At 40.1% G+C, this 22,485-nt stretch overlaps 1 protein-coding gene across 2 annotated transcripts; it reads right to left on the reverse strand.

Moving 5' to 3' along the window:
- Positions 1–293: 293 nt before the first annotated feature.
- Positions 294–22,186, reverse strand: dennd2c (DENN/MADD domain containing 2C). Of its 2 annotated transcripts, none has more exons than XM_049581029.1 (19): positions 21,823–22,186; positions 17,660–18,724; positions 14,660–14,784; positions 13,991–14,064; positions 13,689–13,847; positions 12,594–12,672; positions 12,239–12,283; positions 10,840–11,024; positions 10,197–10,306; positions 9,308–9,377; positions 8,539–8,616; positions 8,127–8,267; positions 7,218–7,366; positions 6,325–6,502; positions 4,893–4,934; positions 4,086–4,194; positions 3,588–3,830; positions 1,228–1,314; positions 294–1,139 (listed from the first exon to the last, which is right to left on the reverse strand). In XM_049581029.1, exons 2-19 carry the CDS (start codon positions 18,514–18,516, stop codon positions 1,108–1,110), a joined length of 2,763 nt encoding a protein of 920 aa, XP_049436986.1. In that variant the 5' UTR covers positions 18,517–18,724; positions 21,823–22,186; the 3' UTR covers positions 294–1,107. The 2 variants fall into 2 exon arrangements, with proteins under 2 accessions (XP_049436986.1, XP_049436985.1); XM_049581028.1 differs by having other exon boundaries at positions 10,840–11,027.
- Between the last annotated feature and the right edge of the window lie 299 nt (positions 22,187–22,485).

Genomic DNA, 22,485 nt, shown 5'->3' on the forward strand with positions numbered 1-22,485 from the left:
GAGCTCACAAAAACATCAAAATACAGTTAAAGGGCAGGAGCTCTGCAAACAGAGTCACCACCACACATGAGTAGAAGCCCATAGGTGATGATTAAGCAGGATTTCATTTGTATATGTCTATATTTTGTTTTGTTTGAAAATCCTCCAGATCCTACCTTTAATTTGCAGTGCGCTGAGCTTTCAGGGACACCATATTCATGGTCTCCTACACAAATGCCTGATCACGAGTGTCATAGTTGTGCAGGGTTACTGTACAGCCCAGTTTTAATAGCATAGTCACTCATTAGACGCTGTCCTTAAGAACCCATTTTTTTAATGTCGGACACATCATGCTTTAATACAAAAATATTCCAGATACTGTACACTGGTTCTCAACATTGTGCAAAATGTAAAAACAAACAAACAAACAAACAAACAAAAAAACCTATTTACAACTCCCATTAACCAGGAGAAAGTCAAGGACAGAAGAAAAAATGTAAATATTAATGTTGATGAGGTTTAACCTGGAGTCTTAACACTTTGAAATGCTCTGATCAGAGTAAATAAACCTACTTGATCTGAAATGCAAACAAAAAGAAACGGTAAACAAAATGTTTATGTACAGATTGTGCTGAAGGGAATGCAACGTGGATAATGGAATTTTACAATAAAACGTATAAGAACATGCATCAGGTTGGAACCAAACAGATTATTTTCAATTGTAAAGTACTTACAAGATTTAAGTTTAACAATAAAGTTGCATTTACTGTGTAGCAGAGTAGAATGTATGTTAAGTAAACAAGTTTCAAGTCCGAGAGAAAAAAGTTACAACCACACATGTTCAGGTTGATAACTGAGGTTAAGTAGCTGGAATGTATTTTTTTCCATAGACATATTGCCTTGTTCACAATGTTTCATTAATGTTTTCCAGTTTTCGTCCATTAAAAAGTGCACTGCTCTCAGACATGCATACATGGCTATGAGATGAACCTGGTCCTCTGATACCCAAACTCTTGACCATCCCATTCACATCTTACACAAAAAACTCCTCAGCAAGTCCAGCAGCAACAAGTGTTCTGTTAGTAATTACAAAGTCTTTCATTTCAGAGCCACTGTGTCGGTCTGTTTTCATTTCATTTGAAGGAGCTTCATCTTGCTTCCTAAAAAAGAAAAAACCCCCAAAAAGAACAACAATTAGCTGTTGAAAGACCTTTGAAAGTGAACACTTAATGACAGAGCAACACTTACCCAGGCCTTTGAGAAATTTGTTCACACCACTTGGCTCTGGCTCAGGGTACGAATCCAGATACTCAGCCACTCTGACCTCAAAGAGACCTGGGAGATAATAGGTAGTGTTGAGCCACTGAGACAGAAAGTGTTCAGAATAAAATATCTAACTTTAAATAAACGTTTAGATTCTCTTCAAATTTTTCATGTTTCATTGATCTGGTATTTCAAATTTATTGTTTTTAGGTCAGTGCATGCTGTTGAAGAGAAACTTTAATATTTTTCAACCTTATTTTCCTATGTTGTTGTGTGTAAGTGATCAATGGAGACAACAATTTTTGAAATTGGTCCAGTATTGAAAGCAGCATCAACAACAGGCAACTGTGCACTGTCGATTTCTGTCCACTTAAAGTTCCTGTTTTTGCCACTGACAGGCTCAGACTGTCATAAACACAAGAAACTGTTCCTGACACTCCTCTCTCCAACTCTCACTAATGTTTCCACCTTTGTCTTCCTGCAACAAGTGACCTCTCTCGTGAGAACAAGATTTCTCCTTGAGTGAGGCGTGGTAATAAACGGACTGTGAAAGGTAAGGAAAAACTTTCCATTTTTCTGTAGGGTCCTTTTTGTAATGTTTGCCTGTCTATATCTGATAATGTTAGCCTGTCAGTGGCAAAATTGAATTGGTGAATTGATGGTGCACAATTGTCTGTAGGGATTGCATTGCAGCCTGTTTTACTGCTGCAGCACTCTCTCATTACTGGACCAATTTAAAAAATTGTTACCATTAGTCACAAAAACCTGAGAATATAGGGTCCAGGTTGGAAAATACCAGAGTTTAACTTAAATACCTTCCTTCAACTAAGGCCACATGTCTGATTTGGTATGATTGATTAAACAGTGCAACTTAATCATTTAAAAAACAATCATCAGATTATTTTGTGAAAAGCTCTGGCATCTTTACTCTTTACTTTAGTTTTATGTGAAATCTTAGCATGGTATTATCTTCACAAACATCAGAGTGCATCAGTGCCACCCTTCAAATCTCAAACACAGATTTTACAAGCAGACTGAGTTCAAGTCAAGATGGACACTGGCTAATTTTGTTTTGTTTAGTTCTTTTGCTGTATGTGCATAATCTCGTAGCAAAGCATTGTCGGAATATTAAATGTTAGAGAAATCTTAAAGATATACTATGCAGGATTTTCCTAAAAAACAATATATACTCTTCTAAAAGTAATCCCTCTCAAGCATCACTTATGATCCACTAGAAGTGTGCAGCAGTGTATTTATCTGCAGAGACTCTGTGTGCAGGTGAGGTCATACCTTCTTAAAAATGTACTGACCAGATGCCAGACTGTAAACTGCACACATCCAAGAGGAAGCTACGAAAATTGCAGAGCCGAGGGGGGGGGGAGCATATAGCAAAGCGAAACACCAAGCGAACAAAGCTTGGGTTGGCTTTCACTATTCCTTTGTGATACTGTTTACCAACAGTAACTGACTATTCCCACATAATATACCTTAAAAGGAGCTGTATGTGACATTCAGAGCATATGTATGATTCAGAGTCTGGGGCAGGATTGTCTGCACATGGTTCTCAACATGGAGGTGGCTGAGCCAGTGACTAGAAGCCAACAGTGCCAACTCAGTAAACGGCGCTAACAATGGCAACGGTGCTGACAGAGCTTACATTGTTACCTGGGGGGAAAATGAAAGGTGGGCGCTATGCTTTCAACAATGTCACAATATCAGTGAAAGACACATTATTAGCGTAATGCAGAGCAGCAGCGATTAGCTAGCTGTTTAGGATACACACACACACACACACACACACACACACACACACACACACACACACACACACACACACACACACACACACACACACACACACACACACACACACGGACTCGCATGCATGGCCAGCACAGCTTTCACAGCAACACACAGATTACAACACAGAGGTAGTGTGACTTCATTCTCTGCTCAGGACGCCATTACTCCACCATATCTTTACATAGTAATTTGTGTTGTGCTGCTATATTAATGCTCTTTAAGTAGCATTGAAATCTGAAGGTATCAAAGATTCATGTATAAAGTTTAATCCTCATATTGACTTGAAGGAAAAGTACCAGTGAATGTTTATTTTTCTTCCTATTGATTTCATTATTATAAAAAAGTAGTTATTCTGTCAGAACTGAGTGTAAATAATTTTTTTTTAATCTTTTAAGATCTCATAAGTGACCCTTAATGAATACAGAGAGAAGAGTTAATCTTGGACAAGATAATTAGCTATTTATAAGTCTTAATGTTTTTTTTTTTTTTTTTAAAGACTGAACCCTTATGACAATTGGTCTGCTGCATCAACACAGTTTTACCTCTTCCTCCTCCCTTGCGCAGCTCTTTGTCCTGAATGAAGCCGGCAAACATCTGAGTGTCCATGAAGAGCTGTAGGAACTGGCGGACTCCACGGGAAGGGTGTGATTTTCGAAAACTGTCTCGCTGGAGCTCCCGGCTGCCATTGGAGGACTCGACCATGTGGAGAGGATAGTGGCCCACCAGCTCCACGAAGAACCGTGCAAAACCCTCCGACACCAGAGAGCTCAGGTCAGCCTGCTGACCTGGACAAGCCACACGTTGGATGAAGATAAAAGGGTTAACTGAACCACCTAAATAGGTCATCAGTTACCATCTGACTACAGTTTCAACTGCCCAGTTTAAATAAACTAAAGACTTGGCAGCAGTCAGTAGGTCATCAGAGGTCCAGGTCTGTAGTGCAGCTGTCAATTGCAAGCTACTATCATTATAAACAAACAGAAAAAAGTGATGCATTGTTGAACATTGTTTGGAGCATGTAATCTCTGTAATATACCAACCTCCACTACTGTCTCCATCCTCCTGTCTCAGGATGTCTTCCCTCTCCTCCAGGATCTGCTGCAATGCTGCCTGCAGTTTACTGGGCAGGATGCAGTCTTCATCGCCCAGCTGTCACACGTCACAGGAAAAGTCAACAACAGTCACATGATGCCATTTACAAACACATCTCAACTGTCCTGCACACTGTTGCAACATATTTTTCTGATGTTTCTGGCCTCAGTGGAAATGTGTTCCCTGTGATCTGATCATGTTTGTTCTGATGAATGAACAGCTATACATTTTTTTTGGTTTTTGAATGACGTTTTGTGCTGTGATACACAAATGAGTTTTAAATCTGGTGGTATAAAAAAATAAAGACCTAATGCTGTTATGCACTAAAGGCAGTTAATGTTTGAATGGCAAGTCAATCACTGCATATCCCATTAGCTTGTAGTTAATAGAGAAAGAGACTGCGCCTGAACAAAGATTAAGCTCACTAAATTAAATGTCAAATTAAAACAGACACAAATATGAACACAACAAAACAAACAAGTTTATCATTAATTGAACAGACAGAGTGATTAGTTTTGACTGACAAACCTCGGCTCTGAATTAGCAGCTAAACAGCCTTCCTGTTTGCGCCATGACACGATTCAGGTCTGGGCTTACATCCTGTATAGTTTTATCTCTGCAGCGCTTGTGGGTGTTACAGTTTTTTGTCTCTGTCACCCTTAAAACATTCTGCAAGGGACAAGTGTAGGCAAAGCCATCTTTCCCCAGTGGGACCACACCTATCATTCCCTTTATACAGTGCTATGTGTACACACCTGAACGACAAACTTGTCTGCGCACAGATCCACTATGAGCACCTGGGAAGACAGCAAGAAGAAAGAGAGACAGTTACAGACTGGAGGAGTTGACTATTTCGCAACATGAGTTATAATAAGGTGGAGTGAGCCTGAGCAACAGTTTCTTCTGGGCGTTCCTCCACCACTCCCGAGACACAGTGGAAGTTACCATGCAGCCCTTACTACTCCTGTTATGATTCATTCACAATGTTTTAAATATATAGAGCCAAAAGATGGTACTTAAACCATTATACCAAGAATCCCACACATTTTTATCAATCAACTTTCAAAACTTTTCCATAATATCTTACCACATTCCCTTACCACATTCCCATGACTTTAAGTAGTTTAAAATGTGATATATGGGATAGGACATATATCACTGGACATGCACTTCCCAGGCATTTGGTGATATGCAAACTGCTAGCGCTTGCTAACTTAACTCGCTCACATTCCCACTGCCAATGAGCTGCATATGCCAATAGACCAGACCTGCACATACGGGTAATGTACAAAAGGTCAAACCACGGCCAATCTGGGGGAAAGAAAAGTGAAGAAAATATAGAGTCTAAAAATTGTTTTGCTTGTGATACATTAATAAATAAGGGTCTATGTTTGGATCACAACACCTAGTGATGCAAACAAATCAGTATATTTGGTTGAATGACCAGGTATCACTATGCTAAGTACTGTCTGTAAATAACCAACCTGTTAATGGTCACCTGTTAAATCTAGTTGAGATTGAGATCAAGAAGACAGTCTGATGCTGCTACACTGTATGACTGCAGTGGCCCCTCACTCAAGCTAGCCTTAGCTATCCATCCGTAGTAACTGTCACCAGCATCATTTAGACCAGGGCGTCCCAACTGGTCCAGCCACAGGTTCCAGATTTCACCTTAGTCATTAGTTCAAGGTCCACACAGTTTAAAACATTTAGCATCATACTTGATTAAGTCACCACACATCAGCTTTTTTGCATTTTCAGTTTCTCTCCTGACATGACAGTGCATTTCTTTCCCCTAAAAGGAGGTACAGCTTTGGCAATGACACAGTGCTGGTCTGGTCCATGGTTATCATGTGATACTAGTGGCATTTAAACAGCAGCACAGCACTAGATTTTAAAAATAGCACTACAAGTAACATATTTTGCATAACATTTTACAGGTTCTGGGATTTTTATGAGCATATTAAAAAAAAAAAAAAAAAAAAAAAAAAAATAGTCACAACAATGTGTATTCAACACTTTCCCAAAACATTTAGTTAAATCTAAACCATCTCTAAGCCTGGAAAACAGTTTTTTAAAATTGTATATCTTTTCCAGGAATTCTATGTCTGGTTCTAGATGAACCAGTCTATTTAAACTGCAAATTAGACAATGATTTTAAAACATTTAAACAGAATTCTGACCGACCTCCTCGATGGGAAGCTCCAGCACCTCTGGCAGGCAGGGTGCCAGCACCCCAATAAGGAACGGGGTGGGGGAGCAGCTGATGTCCAGCATGCTGGCCGGTAGCACAGGCACAAAGGTATGCTGCCAGGTGAAGGGGTACAGCAGCGCCAGCACTGCATGGCTACACCGAGACAGCACGCTACAGTGAACAGAGGGGAGTGAAAAGATTATAGACAAAACACTACTCAGTTCTCACACAGATCATATGACACAAGGATATCAATCAAAGCTCCCTGAAAATAGCGTGGTCATGCTATTATTCATCTTTTCCAGCACATTTTCAAAGTGACCAACCTTAAGAGCTTTCAGCAAACAGCTCTTGTGTAGTAAATAATTCTCCCAGGAGGCAACTGATCTATGCAAATACTCTGTGCAGTATCTGCTACTACCATTACTGATGACACACCTTGTCCCTTTAAAAACCACTGTTATACTCAGCAAAAAGCATACCCTGAATCCTATCTGCTATCACTTAATATTGAATCAACTGCCAAATAATTCTATTTCTGATACCCTTTTTAATCTGTTTTATATCGCTCTGTTGTAACATAGAAACTGCCTTAACATGCTGCTGACTCCATCGCAACCTTTTAATTCTCAATCAAAGCATAGCATTTAACATTGCTGGTATTGGCTTGTTATAACTATCAGCATATATCTTTGTTTTTAAACATTATTTTTTACGCAATTTGCCTTCAATGATAGGAGAGCTGTTGATAGACAGGAAAGGTGAGAGAGAGAGGGATGACATGCAGGTGAACTAGAGGTCGCCCCGTATCAGTGTAAATGTTGGCAGATATGCAAAAAGGAAATACTTTTCCTGTAGCCTGCATTTTATGTATATATGGCAGTACCTGAGTTTGTCAGCGACGAAGATGACCCTCCTCTCAAGCAGAAGGGAGGCAAACACCTGCAGGAGATTCCCCACACTGAGACACTGCAGCAGACTGTCAAAGTCCACGTGCTCCAGTCTAGAGTCCACTGGTCGACACAAAGTCAGTACCTGGCAATGCGACAAGAACACACAGCGTCAGGCTGAGTGTAAATAAATACAGTGGTATTTGTTTACACTAGCTGATCCACACTGACTGTTGGCTGAGTGCCTGGCCGGAGAGCGATGCGTCGCTTTGGCTTGACTGTTTTAAACATGGCGGTCCGGTCACAAACTTTCTCAATATACAGCTAAAGAGTAAACTTAAATATGATTCTGAAATGATCTGAGGTGAGAAATAGACAATGCAGTAACAGAATCTTGATTCATATTTGATCAGTGCTGCCTAGTTTGACAGTTTGGCTGCAGTTAATGAGCAGTGACTGACATGATTGACAGCTGGCCTGTGATTGGCTCACATCACAGGCTAGATTTTTCTAAAGCCTGAAAACAGGGTCAAGCAAAGGTGCATAATTCTGGTGTTCTCTCGGACCATTTGAACTGCAATATGCTCAAAGGTTATTATGGGATTTTTACCCAATGATGTCAACCCAAATTTAAGAGCCACTATCTGTTGAAAGAGAAAATGTAGTGATTTGGAAGGGGTCATGACTTCACTTCTTTTGAGTCTGCAAATAGTAATGACTAAATTGATATTGTTGATTGTTATAATATACATAGCTGTCCTAACATGAACCTCTCAAAGCTGAAATAGCTGTGCCTATTGTGTGCCGATAACCTCCCCTTCTGAGTCATTCTGAGTCTGCAGAGAGGAGTGGTTAGGAGGAACAAAACTACTAATTAACATTTCCTCCTTTGGTTTCAGGGTTACCTCATTCCCAGAGCCAGGGAGGAAGCTCTTGACGGTGACCGTGCGTCCAGGGGCTGGAAAAGGGGCCTCCATCACGCTACGCATAAAAGGATAAACCAGCGCTGGGGAAATCTCCCTGCGCCTCTCCACCTCCTCCAAAATCTGGACGGACGGAGATACCAAAAATGACTGTGTCCTGACAAAACTTGTGTTGATTAAAGTGTAAACAATAGAACAGAGCCAAGATGCAGCTCTGCATGTAAATGAAGTTTTCCTCCTGGCCACATTCTCACTTGCTGTTTGTAACTTTCACACGGCCAACTGGAAAATGGGTGTGACTCAGATGCATGCATATAATTCCTTTTTTTGAAAAACACACCCAGGGATTACTCAAAATTATCAAGAGAGCAGATGCACTGTATAGTTGCCTTACCTTCGCAAAGAGGTTGAAACAGCCTAGTTTGCTGACAACACAGTGCACCTCAGGAAGCCTCTTCCCTTTTCCAATGGGCTTAAAGACACATACAGTTTCATGTCATAAAGTGGGTAACAACAGGGCTACATATGCCAAAAAAAACCCCCAAAACATCAAACATTTACACAGACAATGTGTACAATCAGGTTCTCAAAAAGAGGACATGATCCCTTTAAATGTATTTACTAGTATTTTTAGTGACAACTTTGTAGATAGGAAGAATAAAATAAATCAAGAGTCTAAAGTCTAAAGTTCTATGATTGTAGTGGTTGTCTTATCTACCCAAAAATAAAACTCTTCACGTTAGGTTGGGCCCAACTGTCAACACCAAATACAGAATGAACAAAACAAAACATAGTCAAGGAGACCTTAACAAGACAACCATGCTCACAATAATAGAAATGAACACACAAAATAGAAAAGGCAGACATACCACATCATTTCAACCTTAAAAAGTATGTTTTGAAAAGTGTCTTAAAAAGACCTAAAAGCTGCTCTCCTTGTGAGGCAAAAGAGAGGGGGAAATGATGAAATTCTTCTTGCTCTCTGTCATCGATTCAGAAGTGGTTTATGGTCTGTGATTCACATGTACTGATTCACATCTCCTCAGAGATGTTGAGTAAGCATGTGGCCGGCTGCCATGTCATCTCTCACACACACACACACACACACACACAAGCGCTCGAGTGAATGATTCAGATGTAAATGTTAATGCAAGAAAACTCACCAAGATCTTACGGCAGTAACAAAACCAGCGGCTGCCGTCCTCTCCAGTCAGGACAAAGGAGAAGGTCTCACTGTAAACATTGAAGACACCCACACACAGGAGATGTTATTCAATTGATTTCATTTCTTTAACTGCTGAAAGAAACATATGATCATAATCTCAAAAACGCTGTAATTCCTTGTTTAAAAAGTGGAAAAAAGAGATTGGAAAATGTCTGTAGGGAATTACTTCATTTATAAAAGCAAAACAAACAGCAAAAAAATACCGTCTCTGTAGATCACGACTGTTTAATTTACATAGATAAAGGCACAGCATACAGAAACTAGGTAAATGGACAGGTGTGTCTATGTGTGTGTTTATTGCACTACCTCAGATAAGTGTTTTAAAGACAGGGAAGCAGTGTAAGTTGAGATCATAACCCACATTAAAACAATGAACTATATCCGGTAGTAGAGAAAAAAGAAAGAAGAAGAATGCCCAATGCCCCTTAGCACTCAGAGATTTAATTAGATCAGTTGAAATTTTAATTATCCCTGTGGGGAATATGAGTTGTTGCAGCAGCAATTTATGGGTTACAGCTGAAGATATAAATAGGAAAAGGGGAAATGGGGGGTATTAAACATAATACAACTGATAATTAAGGTGCCAGAACTTTATAGAGGAAATACTGTAGAGGAAAGAAAAGTTGGACAATATTTATTAGAGCACATGAAAGCTGTGTGTATATTGCCAACAAAAGAGAACACCAACATAAAGGAAATGATGACAGATGAAAAATAGAAAACAGTATCATGTTACCATTGTGCCATGTTCCTAGCCTTTGGCATGAAGTTACTACTGTATACATCTATCATGCTAGTTAAAATATTACTGTAGTGCATGGGCTGACCTTGGCATGTGTGCAGACGGCTTCCAGTCGTGTGAGTCAGGAAAGCAGAACTTGGGGATGACCCTCAGCTGATCCTCAGCCTCTCTGGAGAGCCGGGATGACTTCTCAAACTGAAACACAGGGACTCCAGTTACAGCAGCGGTTCTCCAAATTACTTCCTTGAGCTTGTTTCAGGGGGACTCAGGTGCAATCAGTGGTTATTTAATTGCATAATAATATAATTTATTGCAACCTATCTTAGTTATGTATGAGATATTAAGAATGACTTATGCAAGGTTTACTTGTCTCAAGTATTTCTGCATTATCTTCCCGTATAGGTGCCTGGGACAAAACCTTTCTAAAAATGGGCAAAATTCTAAAGTTGCTAAAATGTCAATAAAAATTAGTATGGAGAAAAAAACAGCAACAACTTGCTTTCATGAAAGCTCTTGACTTATGTAAACCTGGGAAAATCCCTTTGAAATGATTCATAATCACTTATGATGGGAATCATCTTCCTTTAATTTTACCAAACAAGATTATATTTTGGACATGACATTATCAAATCACACAGAACATCATTCAGTCAAAGCATTATGATCAAAGCACAGTTAATTCCTTTGCCTAAAAGAAGGGCAGGGTTTTGTTAAAAGCTTCCTCTAACCATTTTGGGGAACTGCTGAGTGATTTCAGGGGAGTAGGTGTTTCCTGGGGAGCCTTTTCTCAGCGACACCACCACGAAGATCTGGAAAAGCTGCTGCTGCTGCAGCTGGATCAGGTCTCTCTCCAGGGTGCGGTAGGCTGGCCGACGTTTCAGTGTAGACTGGATGTAAACTGATCTCCTGGAGCCTGCTGGACACCAGACAGTGAGACTATATGTTAAATGCTTGTCCTGGGACATATCCCATCCAGCACACTGGAGCAATATGAGGTATTTTAAATACCAATATAAGTATAGTTGTCAACAATGGTCATGGATAACTGGTAGCCTGTATCTTACAGTTGGGGTATTATTTGAGTTTCTCAAAGTTAAAATCTCCCATTACCTCATTGTTACTTCTTACAAAGAATATGTTGCTTGGATGGGCCTTCCCAGTCTTTTTTTTATTGTCACTTTGGTCAAGACAGATACATCTTGACAAACACTGTATTAGACGAATTTACATTAAATCTGGTGCAGACAGATGTTCCCCTGAAGATAAAATGTAATAACTTTGGTGAATCTGGAGCCATCATCAGGTCAAAGTTTAATTCTGTCCAATACTTTGGTTTATAGCCAAATACCTGCAAAACTCAAGATATTCCCAGCCTCAGCTGTACTTGCTTATTGCTAATGAGCAAATGTTAGCATGCTAACTCCCTACAATTAAGTTTAAAGTAAGCATGGGTAATATTTCCTAGTAAGCATCTGTATTAGGTTTGGCAGGATATCACTACCTGAATGTAGCCAGGAGTTCAAAATAATGATATAATCGCAATATCTATAACTTATATAGTATGTAATATCTTTATATCTAATTTTCAAATAGAGTTGTCGTCAAAGCCAGTGTATAACAACACCGCTAATCAGTACGTAATCATTTTCATTGTTAGCATGTTGACAGCATTTAGCTCAAAGCACCTCTGTGCCCAAGTACAGCTTCACAGAGCTGCTAGCATGGCTGTATTAACAGAGATACACAGCAAAAGCAAGCGCTTGGCATTTTTGATTGATAAATGACTAACTGTTTCAGCCATAGTCTTGATAGCCCCATCATGTATAATCAGGTGCATTATGGTCCCATTATGGTTTTATGGCACTTGATTGGACAGATATATTTAACATGGCCAACATTAACTAGCACTTAAGAGTGATAATAACATCCCTGAAGCTAATAAATACTGCAAAGGGGCTATAGATATATCTTTTTTCAGTGCAGCCCTGTGTTTATACTAATTACAAATACTGACTGACAAAATGAGGATTTCTTGCTTCATACAAGAAGATGTACCTCTAAACTTTAACTTCAAATCCAGACTAAACATAAAGGGGCATTACAGACATATTAACTCTGTGGTGTTACCTTTGGGGTTGTCCTCAGCGTCACTTTCTGTCCCACTGGTCTCCTCTGTTGATATGAATTAGAGGGGGGAGAGAGATTATGGAGAAGCAGAGGAATGGAAAAGACTTGAGAAGCCATAATCAGATGCAGACAGTCAGCCTTTGTTTCATAATCAGCGGCTTCGCCTGCTGCAGCTGGCCTCGTGTGTACCATCAAAAGCTGGGTATTTCCACCACGAGGCTCAACTTAATCTTATTGAAGTGTTGATGTGAGTGACATTTGGGCATCTGTGACAGTCTATGTGTATGTATATATGTATGTATGTGTGTGTGTGTGTGTGTGTGTGTGTGTGTGTGTGTGTGTGTGTGTGTGTTACCTCGCACTGAGAATCCCTGGTTCTTTACTCTCTTCCTCCCTCGCTTGTCGTCAAAGATGGTCTCAATCTTGTTGACATACTGTGCAGCAGAACACACACACACAGGTACTCGTCAGCCCCATAATTTCACAGCCATTATAGAATCATGATTACAGGGAATCATGACATAACAGCCACTAAGTACGTAATTATATTACAGATTTTCAGCATTTTTTAAACCTTACATTCCTGCATTCTTCTGTTAGTGGTCTGAGAGAACACAGTTCAGTATTTGTAGTGGACTCAAGTCAACTGAGGCCCACAGAGTTGGGCTCAACACAAAAACAGGCACATACAGGAAGCCAAAACTTATCTTAAAGAGGACACACAAACGTACTTACAGCTGAGGAGGCAAACTTGTATGACAGTGTATAGAAAGAAAGTAAAATGCCTCTACTAAGATAATGGTGCTGTTGTTAAGCAGAAAAACACATGAGGTGTTATTATGTCATTGTTGTAACATCTCTGTCACAGATGTGATATAAAAGAGTTTGTTGACAGCATAACATAACTAAATCTTATGTTTTCTTATTACTATCACAGCTGTTTATTCTAAACTATTTAGAATAGTTAGATAATGGAAAACAAACACCAAGGATGTAAAATACAGTCTAAAAATAGCCTTGAATGGCATTCGTCAAACCTGCTGGTACACAAAGCACAAGCGTCACATGCGTTTTAAAGCTCTCCTTTCCTAGTCATAAGCTTTACAGATACACGTTCAGAAGCCTTTTTTTTTGTTACTGTACCTTATTGTCAAAGTTAGTCCCTGTCCACGCTCTTCCCACCGCCATGAGTCGTTTGATTGAATTCATGAGTTCTGTCTAAAATCCCACGAAGCATGTTGCTCTACCACTATCTATTACTTTTAGTGTCCTCTCCTTCCTGCTCAACAAGTCACGCCTCCTTCTGTTCTTTCCAACATTATTCACCATTCAGCAGAGCACATACCACTTTGTTTGTCTACCATAGGGCAATATAACAAAACACAAAACATCTCAGTCAACCCTGGTATCATAATAAAATGACTAATATCACAATCCATGTATCATATACCTGAGGCATCCTCTGTGTTTTCTGCGTGCTTGAAGGTCGGGGTGTTGCTGGTTTGGGAGTATTTGCAAATGTTGAGGCTTTGGATGCTGTTGATGCTGGGAACTTCTTCATCTCCACTTTGCCAGCATTGCCTTGCAACATTTGGGGTTTGGGAGGCAGCTGGAAGACAAGAAGTGCGGCGTCATTGCTTGGTTTTGGATAATTACAGGATATCAAACTATAATACTTCCTCCCTTGGAATATCAGGTTAGGCGGGGCTCTTAATAAAGCCAACAGCTAATGAAAAGAAATACTTTCATTACCTTTGGCCTTGCAATAGGAAGACACATGGGGGATAGCTTGACATCCTCATAGGGGTTATCTCTGGTCACGTCACCTGAGGGAAGACAGAGTGATGGGAAAGATAAGATGGGCTGACTGGATGTTTTATCAGTGAAAACTTTCAGAAGATGCTTACTATAAAAACAACACAACTTACTTAAAGTGCAATGTCTGCTGCAGACACAGTCGTCTATGAGGCAGTGTTTTTTACTACCTGTCCTGATTTATTATAAATCACTTTAATGTGCGGTTGTGCTGTCTCTTCCCATCTTGAATATAACTTTCAAAATGTTACAATATTCCAGAAACTGTAAGATTGAATTTTAGCCAAATGTTCTTCGATGATTTTTCCAGATTAGTTCATTGCTCCCTGTTCTGCATCATCTTTAACAGGCCCTGTTATGGTAATATAACAAGCTCTAAATGGGGCATTTAAGAATCAGAACTGTACATTCGACCAATGACAGGAACCTGACAGTCTTTATGACTTCCTGTCTTTGTCTTTTGAAACAGAACCGGTGGGAAGTTAAGTAGTTTGAAATACACGACAAGCAGACTGTCAGTGTAAGGATCAAAAGCTCCAGACAGAAGTGCATTCACAATTAGCTCCACAATGTCTCACTTTAGATGACACAGGGAGTTCAACTTACAAACGATGTCCTCGTAAATGTTGTCGTCAGAGTAGGCATGGTAAAGGCCCGAGTGTCTATCCTCGCCTCCCAGGGTGCCTTGCTGTGCCGTTAGACGCGCCGCATCCTCGTACTCAAAGGACTTCCTGTGGCAGTGAGGGAAGGGAAGCCAGTGAAAAAGAGGGGCCTCGCTGCTGTCCTAAAGATAACCACCATACTATTGTTCACTCTATTGTCTTACACTCAGTCAGCGTCCCATGACAAAATTCCTTGTGTTGATATCAAACACAGCAAGACAGAGAGAGTGTGATAAATTGTCATGAAAGGAAATGACTAAGCATATGGTATAAAAGTTGTTTAAAAGTAAAACAAGGAAAAAGCGTATGACAGGATTTAGACAGAGATAGCAGTTGGCAATGTCAGCTGCGGTAGTAAAAATTAGGTCACAGTGCAACATTTCTCTACTGAAAACTTAAAAAAAATTAAGATACAGCTTTATTTACTTAGAGGTGATTTGTCATGTAGCTCTCTGGTAACAAGTGCAGTTCATGTTTTATAGTTACATTTTCTTTTCCTTTTTTTCTTATATGTACTTGTTGCTTTTGCAATGCACACAAGAGCTGACACCAAGACTGTTACATGATTCATGGTTCAGTGTGATGTAATACATAGCCCCATGCAGAAATTTCATAATGCACAAGAATGAATGACAGCTAATGGCTTCCTCTGAAACTGGTAAACAAGGAGCCCTGTAGAGCTGTTAGCCCTGCTGTTTGTAGACATGGCAGGAAGACTGTAGGTGAAAGACAAGCTATTGACATAAACAAAACATTAATAATTTGGATAACACTCACAATGTACCACACTTATTATTTTTTCCATCAACAGGTGCAGTGCTGCCAGATTGGACTACCTTTTATTTATTGCATGGGTAAAAAATGTTTTGAGCATCTTGCAAAAAAAAAAAAACCTGCCAACTTTTTGTACCCTTTGGGAAGTTTCCAGTTATATTCCATGACTGATAACCAGGGTTGGAAAGCAGCACCGGCCACCGGCCAAGTGCTGGTAAAATATGCAAATGGTTGCTAGCTTTGCTGACCTCACCAGCATCTATTGAGTAGCTGGGAGATTTTGGACTCCACCAGCTACAGTGACAGGTGGGCAAAAAAGTTCATTTCCAACCTGCTTCACATTATTACAACTAGGCTGACATTTTGTCCCTCTCAAATTATTATTCAGTCAAAGCTCTGTGATTAAAGACTTGCAAAAGCATTCATCTGTATGTATCGGACATGTGAGGTGTAATGCAATGTTATCCAAAACAATACATATTTTGTTAATGTAACAGACTAACTTTACTGATATTTTAAGGTATGCCTCATAATAATAACACTTACACAACTATGTGTTCATCAGGTTTTGTCTTGCACTCATAATCAGATACACTACATGAGGCTCCTTCCAAGCTTAAAGGGGAACTATGCCCATTATAGGACTGCAGCAATATACCGGTTTTAGGGTATAATGTAATATAAAAGATGGTTATCATACCGTGTACATTTGCTTAATATACAATATTAAAAAAAATGCAACTGGATGGAGAATCTCCCCTTTATTTTAGTAATGTTCAAAGGGGAGACTTTTTACACGATACTTCCATTAACAAAACGGTTTCAAGTTTCAGTTAGAGTAATAAAATGTTTGTCCGACCAAAAATAACTTCCAGTTCATTCCTTTTAGGGTCATTCTAACTGATAACATAAATTCTGTCATACTCTGATACCATGAAACTATATTAACTAGTCTATATTTTCTGAGATGATTATCTTTTCCGTGAAAATCTCATACCATTGCAACCCTAATGCCCAATTTCAAAATTCATTTGTTATTCCTATGGTCTAAGACAGTCCAAAAATATTAGTAAATATGAATGTCTCTCTCCCAAATCGAAAATCTAGAGTGCTAAAACTCAAACTTGTGATGTCATCAAGTATCATTCTGGAGCTGCTCCATAGGCAATGACTTGGTAACAATGTTTAAGGTGATATGAAGAGCACCCAGGGGAATGTCCTGAGTATACAGGTACATTTTCTGTTTCAGAACTGTGAACACTACAGCAGAGTAAAGCTCATTTGAGTATACAAAACAACAACACAGTCTACAGGTCCATAAAATCAGGCTTACATTTACTGTCTATGGAGAAGCTCCAGACTTTATATTCTATGACATTACAAGTTTGAGACTTACTTCTCTGGTTCCAGGCTTTGACAGGGTAGCTCATGTTCACTGATATTAACTGAACTTAGGAGGATGCAGTTTGTGGTGCTATTGAACTGTAAAGCACTGACAGGTGTTTCTATTATTTTGCCTGCCCTATTTATATCAATAAGGGTGGGCTAAATAACAGACACATTCCTTTAAAAATCAAAACTACTATGCGGTTTAATATGTTTTGTTATCTCAATTTTGAATTGGAAATTGAAAATATCTTTGTTTGTGATTATATTATCAACAACTCCTGGGCAATGTTTACGTGATACTGACGGACAACACCAGGGCATGACAGTCACAGAGAACTACATCATTAGAAGTCATGTCACCTATTAAGTCCTGAGCCAAATGTGTTCATGGGTTACAAGTTGTGTCTTGTTTTGCTTAACCTTCAGTGAATGAGAGAGCGCGAGTGTGAGAGTTTGTGTGCGTGTCTGTAGATGATGACCCTGGACCCTGTGGCTGCTGAGGAACTAGGCCACATCCAGACAATAGAGAACAATGTTGCCAGATGTCATGTGACATCACACTTGGACCCGAGCCAACAATGAGACTCAGTACCCTCTAAAAAAAGGTGCCCTAAAAACACTGTGGATTTTAAAATATCTGTTTAGGTCAGTGTCTAAAGCAGAATGTTCAATGTCCACTTGTGCATTTCCTTACTGTATCCGCAGGAGCCGTCTTCTTCAAATATGTTTCAGATATCAGTTATAGAGTTATTTGTGCTCTGCTTTTAGTGTACTGACTCACCTGTTCTTTTTATGCCTCGAGAGCCCATTAGTCTTTGCTACAGGACATGGAGGAGGTGGGAAGCTAGGTGGCTGGGCTACCCTCCTACTCCTCATGTAAGAGCGGTTGACATGAGGGGTTTTGCCATCCCATCGCACTGTGTTCCCCGTGTTGTTGTTGTTGGCTCCCTGATACTGGAATGTCCGCAGAGGTTTGGGAGGAGGCTGAGCTTCACCTGAAGACCCTCTGCCTTTTTCCCAGAGCAGTCTGTCCCCCTCAAGCTTACGCCAGAAACCCCGCGAAGTGTAGAAGTTTCCAGCAGGCATGTTCTCTTCTTGGTCATCGGTTGATAGAGGTAGGATTTTAGAAACTACTTCAACTTCCAAGGTGTGATCTGATTTTTGGTCACCATTGGCGGTCAACATTTGTTTACCTGTAGAGTTAGCAAGTGGTTTGTTCCCTGAGGTTGTAAACTCAGCGGAACATTTCTGCAGAGGGTCTGACTTCCTACCAACCACACCACGTCCAGCTTGTGCTGGGGATTCTCGAAAATCTAAGCCCAAACTCGTAGATTTGGAGAGGCTGGGTTTTGCCTGAAGCCCTCCTTTCGATCCCTCATTGGAACATCCGTTGCCCAGAACATCTCCAGAAAACGTTCGGGATAGAGTCGGAGGATGTGCTTTCACCCCTGCATCCTGGCTGCTGCCCTGCTGACTGCGACCTTCCCACTGGGAGATCTTCTCTCTGATGTTAATGCGCTGCTCGTGAGAAGGGGGCCTCCCTGACTGGCGGCCCTGCCAAGCCACAGTGGCCCCTTTCTGCAGGCGATCGACTTCACCACCCCCTCGCCTGCCCTGCTCCAGCCTCAGAGCCAGCATACTGAGAGGGGGCAAATGAATGCATCAGGGATTGTCTCACAAACACAGACAGGCAATGCCACGTAATCTGTTGTCAGTTAATCCAGAAATGATAAGTAAAAACAGGGCTGCCACAAGTTTTATGGTTATAACTGATCCTTTATGTCTTTATGCGTTTTCTTGTGCAGAGCAGAGTGTCATTTCCCCCTGGTCTACTTTTAGAAACCACCTAAAAAGAAGACAAGACACAAAAATTACTCATCAATCACTGCACTTAAAAACAAGTCCAGACAGCACACTGCTGGGTCAAAGGGGTAGTGAGGCAACACATGAGGACACAGTTACTTTTGAAAACAGAACACATCTGAAGCCATCTATAACTTGTAGGAAGGGACACAGAGAAGGTCAGGAAGAACAGGCTCCTGTCAAGGTCGGTTTCCAAAAATAAATATTCAGTAAGAATAAGGAAAGTCAGTGACACGAACAAGGTTACCACAGATTTCTGTTGCTGTGTGTCTTAAGCTGCCCAACCCTCCTCTAGCCCCAGGGGAATTCTGTCGTCTCTGTAGCTGTTGTCCTTAACCGCATGGCTGGCCAAATACAAAATGCCAATGATACAGCAAAGCATTAAATCTAATTTAGTATTCTTGCAAAGCTGTCTTTCAGATGACAAGGAAGAATGTGCACTTTAGATAATTTCAAAGAGCTTCAGAGGCAAGAAAACACATGGTTCTCAAGCATTACATAAAGCGCCAGTGACAATTAGTTGAATGATGGAAAACATTTTAACCACACCTCTATGCGCAATGTTATAAAAGCTCTTCAAATGGTTTAGCTATGTATGAGACGCAAGATAAAAACATACAGGACCACAGACTCTGATTAACTAATGCCTTCGTGCTAGGATAACAGTATAGTAAAGACTTATGATCTATGGTCTTGCTCCCTCTGACCAAATGCTATCAAACACTGAGATTAGATGAAAAGTTCTGCAGCGGCATCCACCCTGACTCACATTCCCTGAGTCGACATCAATGCGGTCACTGTACACTCTCGTACAGCAGCTCCTGGCTTGCTGGAACCAAACCATTTGGACACGTTGCACATTAGGACCGGGGCTGAGAGAATGCGGAGAAGGGGAGACATGGTAAAATTCCACTGCACAGCTCATGATCATAATAACTCTATGAGCTGCATTCCTGCAGAGTTGTACAAGAGGGGGGTCGGGGAATAAATTTAACTAGAGACAGTCGGTCAGTCAGTCTCGCAAGTGACGCCTTTGTTTGGTTTGACCTAAATCAAATGTAAGTGTGCATTGGAATGCTGCTCGATCATTGCCAGACCACGCAATGACAATGCGACTCCCCAACTGACCCACTTGCATTATTTGTCTGTGTGCGGTATGTTGTACAGGAAGGCATGAGTTGCACTTCCTGAGCTGCAGGAAGAAGGATCAGCAAACTGTCCATAATTATGGTGCAGAGAGATTTGCACCCAGTTGAAACCACTGATTTGAGCTATGTTTGGATCATCTATATTCAAACCCCGTGATGGTAAACAAACATTGTCTCTCTGAAACACAGTAAATCCAGAAATATACCAGTGACTAGCTGGTTACAGTAACTTTTGCAAACTTGTCTAAAACTGTCACCTCCCCCTTTCCCATGGCATACAGCTTACATCAAACGTTGTTATTGCCAGTGAGGCACTCCTTGAGGTGCTGTGATATCAAGTGACAAAGCCAGAGAGTCAAAATGAACTTCAATGACATTTATTAGGCTGTCAACTCTGCAGAAAGGTATCCTTACATTTTCAAGTGAAACTCACTGACTCATCTACGTAGACACGAGACAGGAGACCCATAAAGCTGGAGTACCCCGTCATCACTTGGCAGCTAAATCAAACCTAATTACACCTTCAAAACCACGACAAAACACCCTCCCAAAGAAGCGTGGCATGACACAACATGTTGAAGCTAAAGTATTGTACGACTGTGGTTCACCATCAACAGTGACAGTTAAAGCAATAATAAAAGAAAAATGTGGGTTTGCTAAATGCCAGCTAAAAGGACACACCAAGATTGAGTGCCTGAAAATGACGGATCCATCACCAGCCACTAGAACAGCTTGCCTGCAACCAAACATTACTTTCGACAGTGTGACTAAAAGGGTGATAAACCACTTTAACACAAGTTCCACCATTTCTTGTCATACCACTGTCATGAAAAATGTCTCCAAAGTCTCTTTTAAACTCAGACCAAGACAGTTACGATATCAAAACATTTACACACACACTTTGTGTCACCCAACTAAAGAGCTTTAGCACAAATGCATTAATGCAAATCTATTCATTAACAGTGTTCTTGGTGTTAATTTGTCCCTTTTCTCTGAGGGGATTAGTGGCATATACATCTCAGATGCTTTCAGCTATAGGCAGTTAATTATTAACTGAACTGTTTTTCCTACATTTGGCAGCACCTGCAGAAGATTTCCATATCACAGATGCATTAAGGTTCAATGACCTGAGCTAACTCTACAACCTGGATTATTGCTTGAGTCCTGGCAATGCTGTTAAACGTTTGTCGGTAATCAATGAGTCAACTACAGTAAAATGGGAATAGATGATGGTGGAAGAGGAGAAAAAACTCGCCCTCGTTCTGTTACATTAAGAAAACACGCCAAACTCCCTTCAAAACTATAGATATTTAAAATGTTCTTTCTTACTGCAAAGCCTCATTACCATAGAAATTAAACTCAAACATCCCACTGACTTCATAAGATCTACTGTCTAATTCGGCTTTATTAGCAAGCCAAAATAACCTAAAGTAGCCTGGTGGTTTACACCTCTAGCGTCATATCACCAAGTCTAACTTCTCCAGTTGTCTAATGGAAGAGCGTCAGGACTGACGGTAAAGGATAACGTTATACGTTTTTGTTTCCACTGATCCGGATAGTTTATATTGCACTAAAAACGTTTGAACCATAGCCGAATGAACAACAGGACTTACTGATACAAACATCTGCTTGATAATTTACTTAAATTAAAAGAAAACTACGACTTTTCACTGTAAGGAGAAAACCCCAACTACTGGAAAACACATAGCAGAGCCTACACGTTTTTACGAACATCAACTAATTGAGGTTATGTTACTAAATACAACAAAATTACTCTTAACTTTTACTCATGCACTGCTATGAAGCGTTAACGGTAGAAGAGAAAGAAATGAATGTAACATTGGTCAGAAGATTAGTGTGGTAAGTTATCAGAACAATACTACCACCATATGACCACATGGAAGATGCATAAACTACATTTATCGGGACTTACCCCTCGTAGTTTAAAATGATGAGCAAAACTCCAGTTCTTTCCTCATTTTCATTTCGGTAAAAAAATTAAAAACACAAATGTAATCCGAGTAACGTTAACGTTACACTCGCTCGCATCGTTCAAAGCGGATAGGTTAGCTGTCTGAATAAGTCCAGGCGTTGATGTCCGCAGCCAGTTCTTTGTTACTTAAAAAAAGTGACTTAAAAATAGACATTTATGAGGCATAAAAACGTGTCCGCTATAATAATAATAACTAAACACAACAACAAAGAAAGTGTCCATAAACTCGAGAAAAGTAAAGCAGAACAATCCTCGCCCTCCTTCGCTGGACAGTTGAACGTTAAGTCTACCAGAAAGTATATGACTTCCGGTTACAACTTTCAAAATAAAGTCCTAATTAACTACGGCAAAAATGTTTGCAAAGGCGTCTATTTTTGCTCTTTTTGGTGAAATTACGCAATTAATGTTGTACTTGTTATTAAAAAGCTTGTTTTTTTATGTATATATTTTAATTACATATTTTAAGTGTTACTTCCTTATTATGGCTTTTGAAAGCGCCTCTTTTCATTAAAGGAACAGTGTGTAAGATATAGGGGGGTTTAGTGGCATCTAGCAGTGAGGACGGCAGATTGCAACCAGTTGAAAAACTGCCTTTAATGAGAG

Source organism: Epinephelus fuscoguttatus, linkage group LG7, assembly GCF_011397635.1.
Source record: "Epinephelus fuscoguttatus linkage group LG7, E.fuscoguttatus.final_Chr_v1".
Lineage (NCBI taxonomy): Eukaryota > Metazoa > Chordata > Actinopteri > Perciformes > Serranidae > Epinephelus > Epinephelus fuscoguttatus.

Excerpts from the sequence above, each read along its gene's own strand:
- dennd2c (XM_049581028.1), bottom strand. The coding sequence starts at position 18,516 with ATGCTGGCTCTGAGGCTGGAGCAGGGCAGGCGAGGGGGTGGTGAAGTC. Across the intron at positions 7,367-8,126 it reads TCCCTGGCTCTGGGAATGAG|GTACTGACTTTGTGTCGACC; the intron begins GTAACCCTGAAA and ends TCGCATTGCCAG. Across the intron at positions 3,831-4,085 it reads GGATGGAGACAGTAGTGGAG|GTCAGCAGGCTGACCTGAGC; the intron begins GTTGGTATATTA and ends TGGCTTGTCCAG.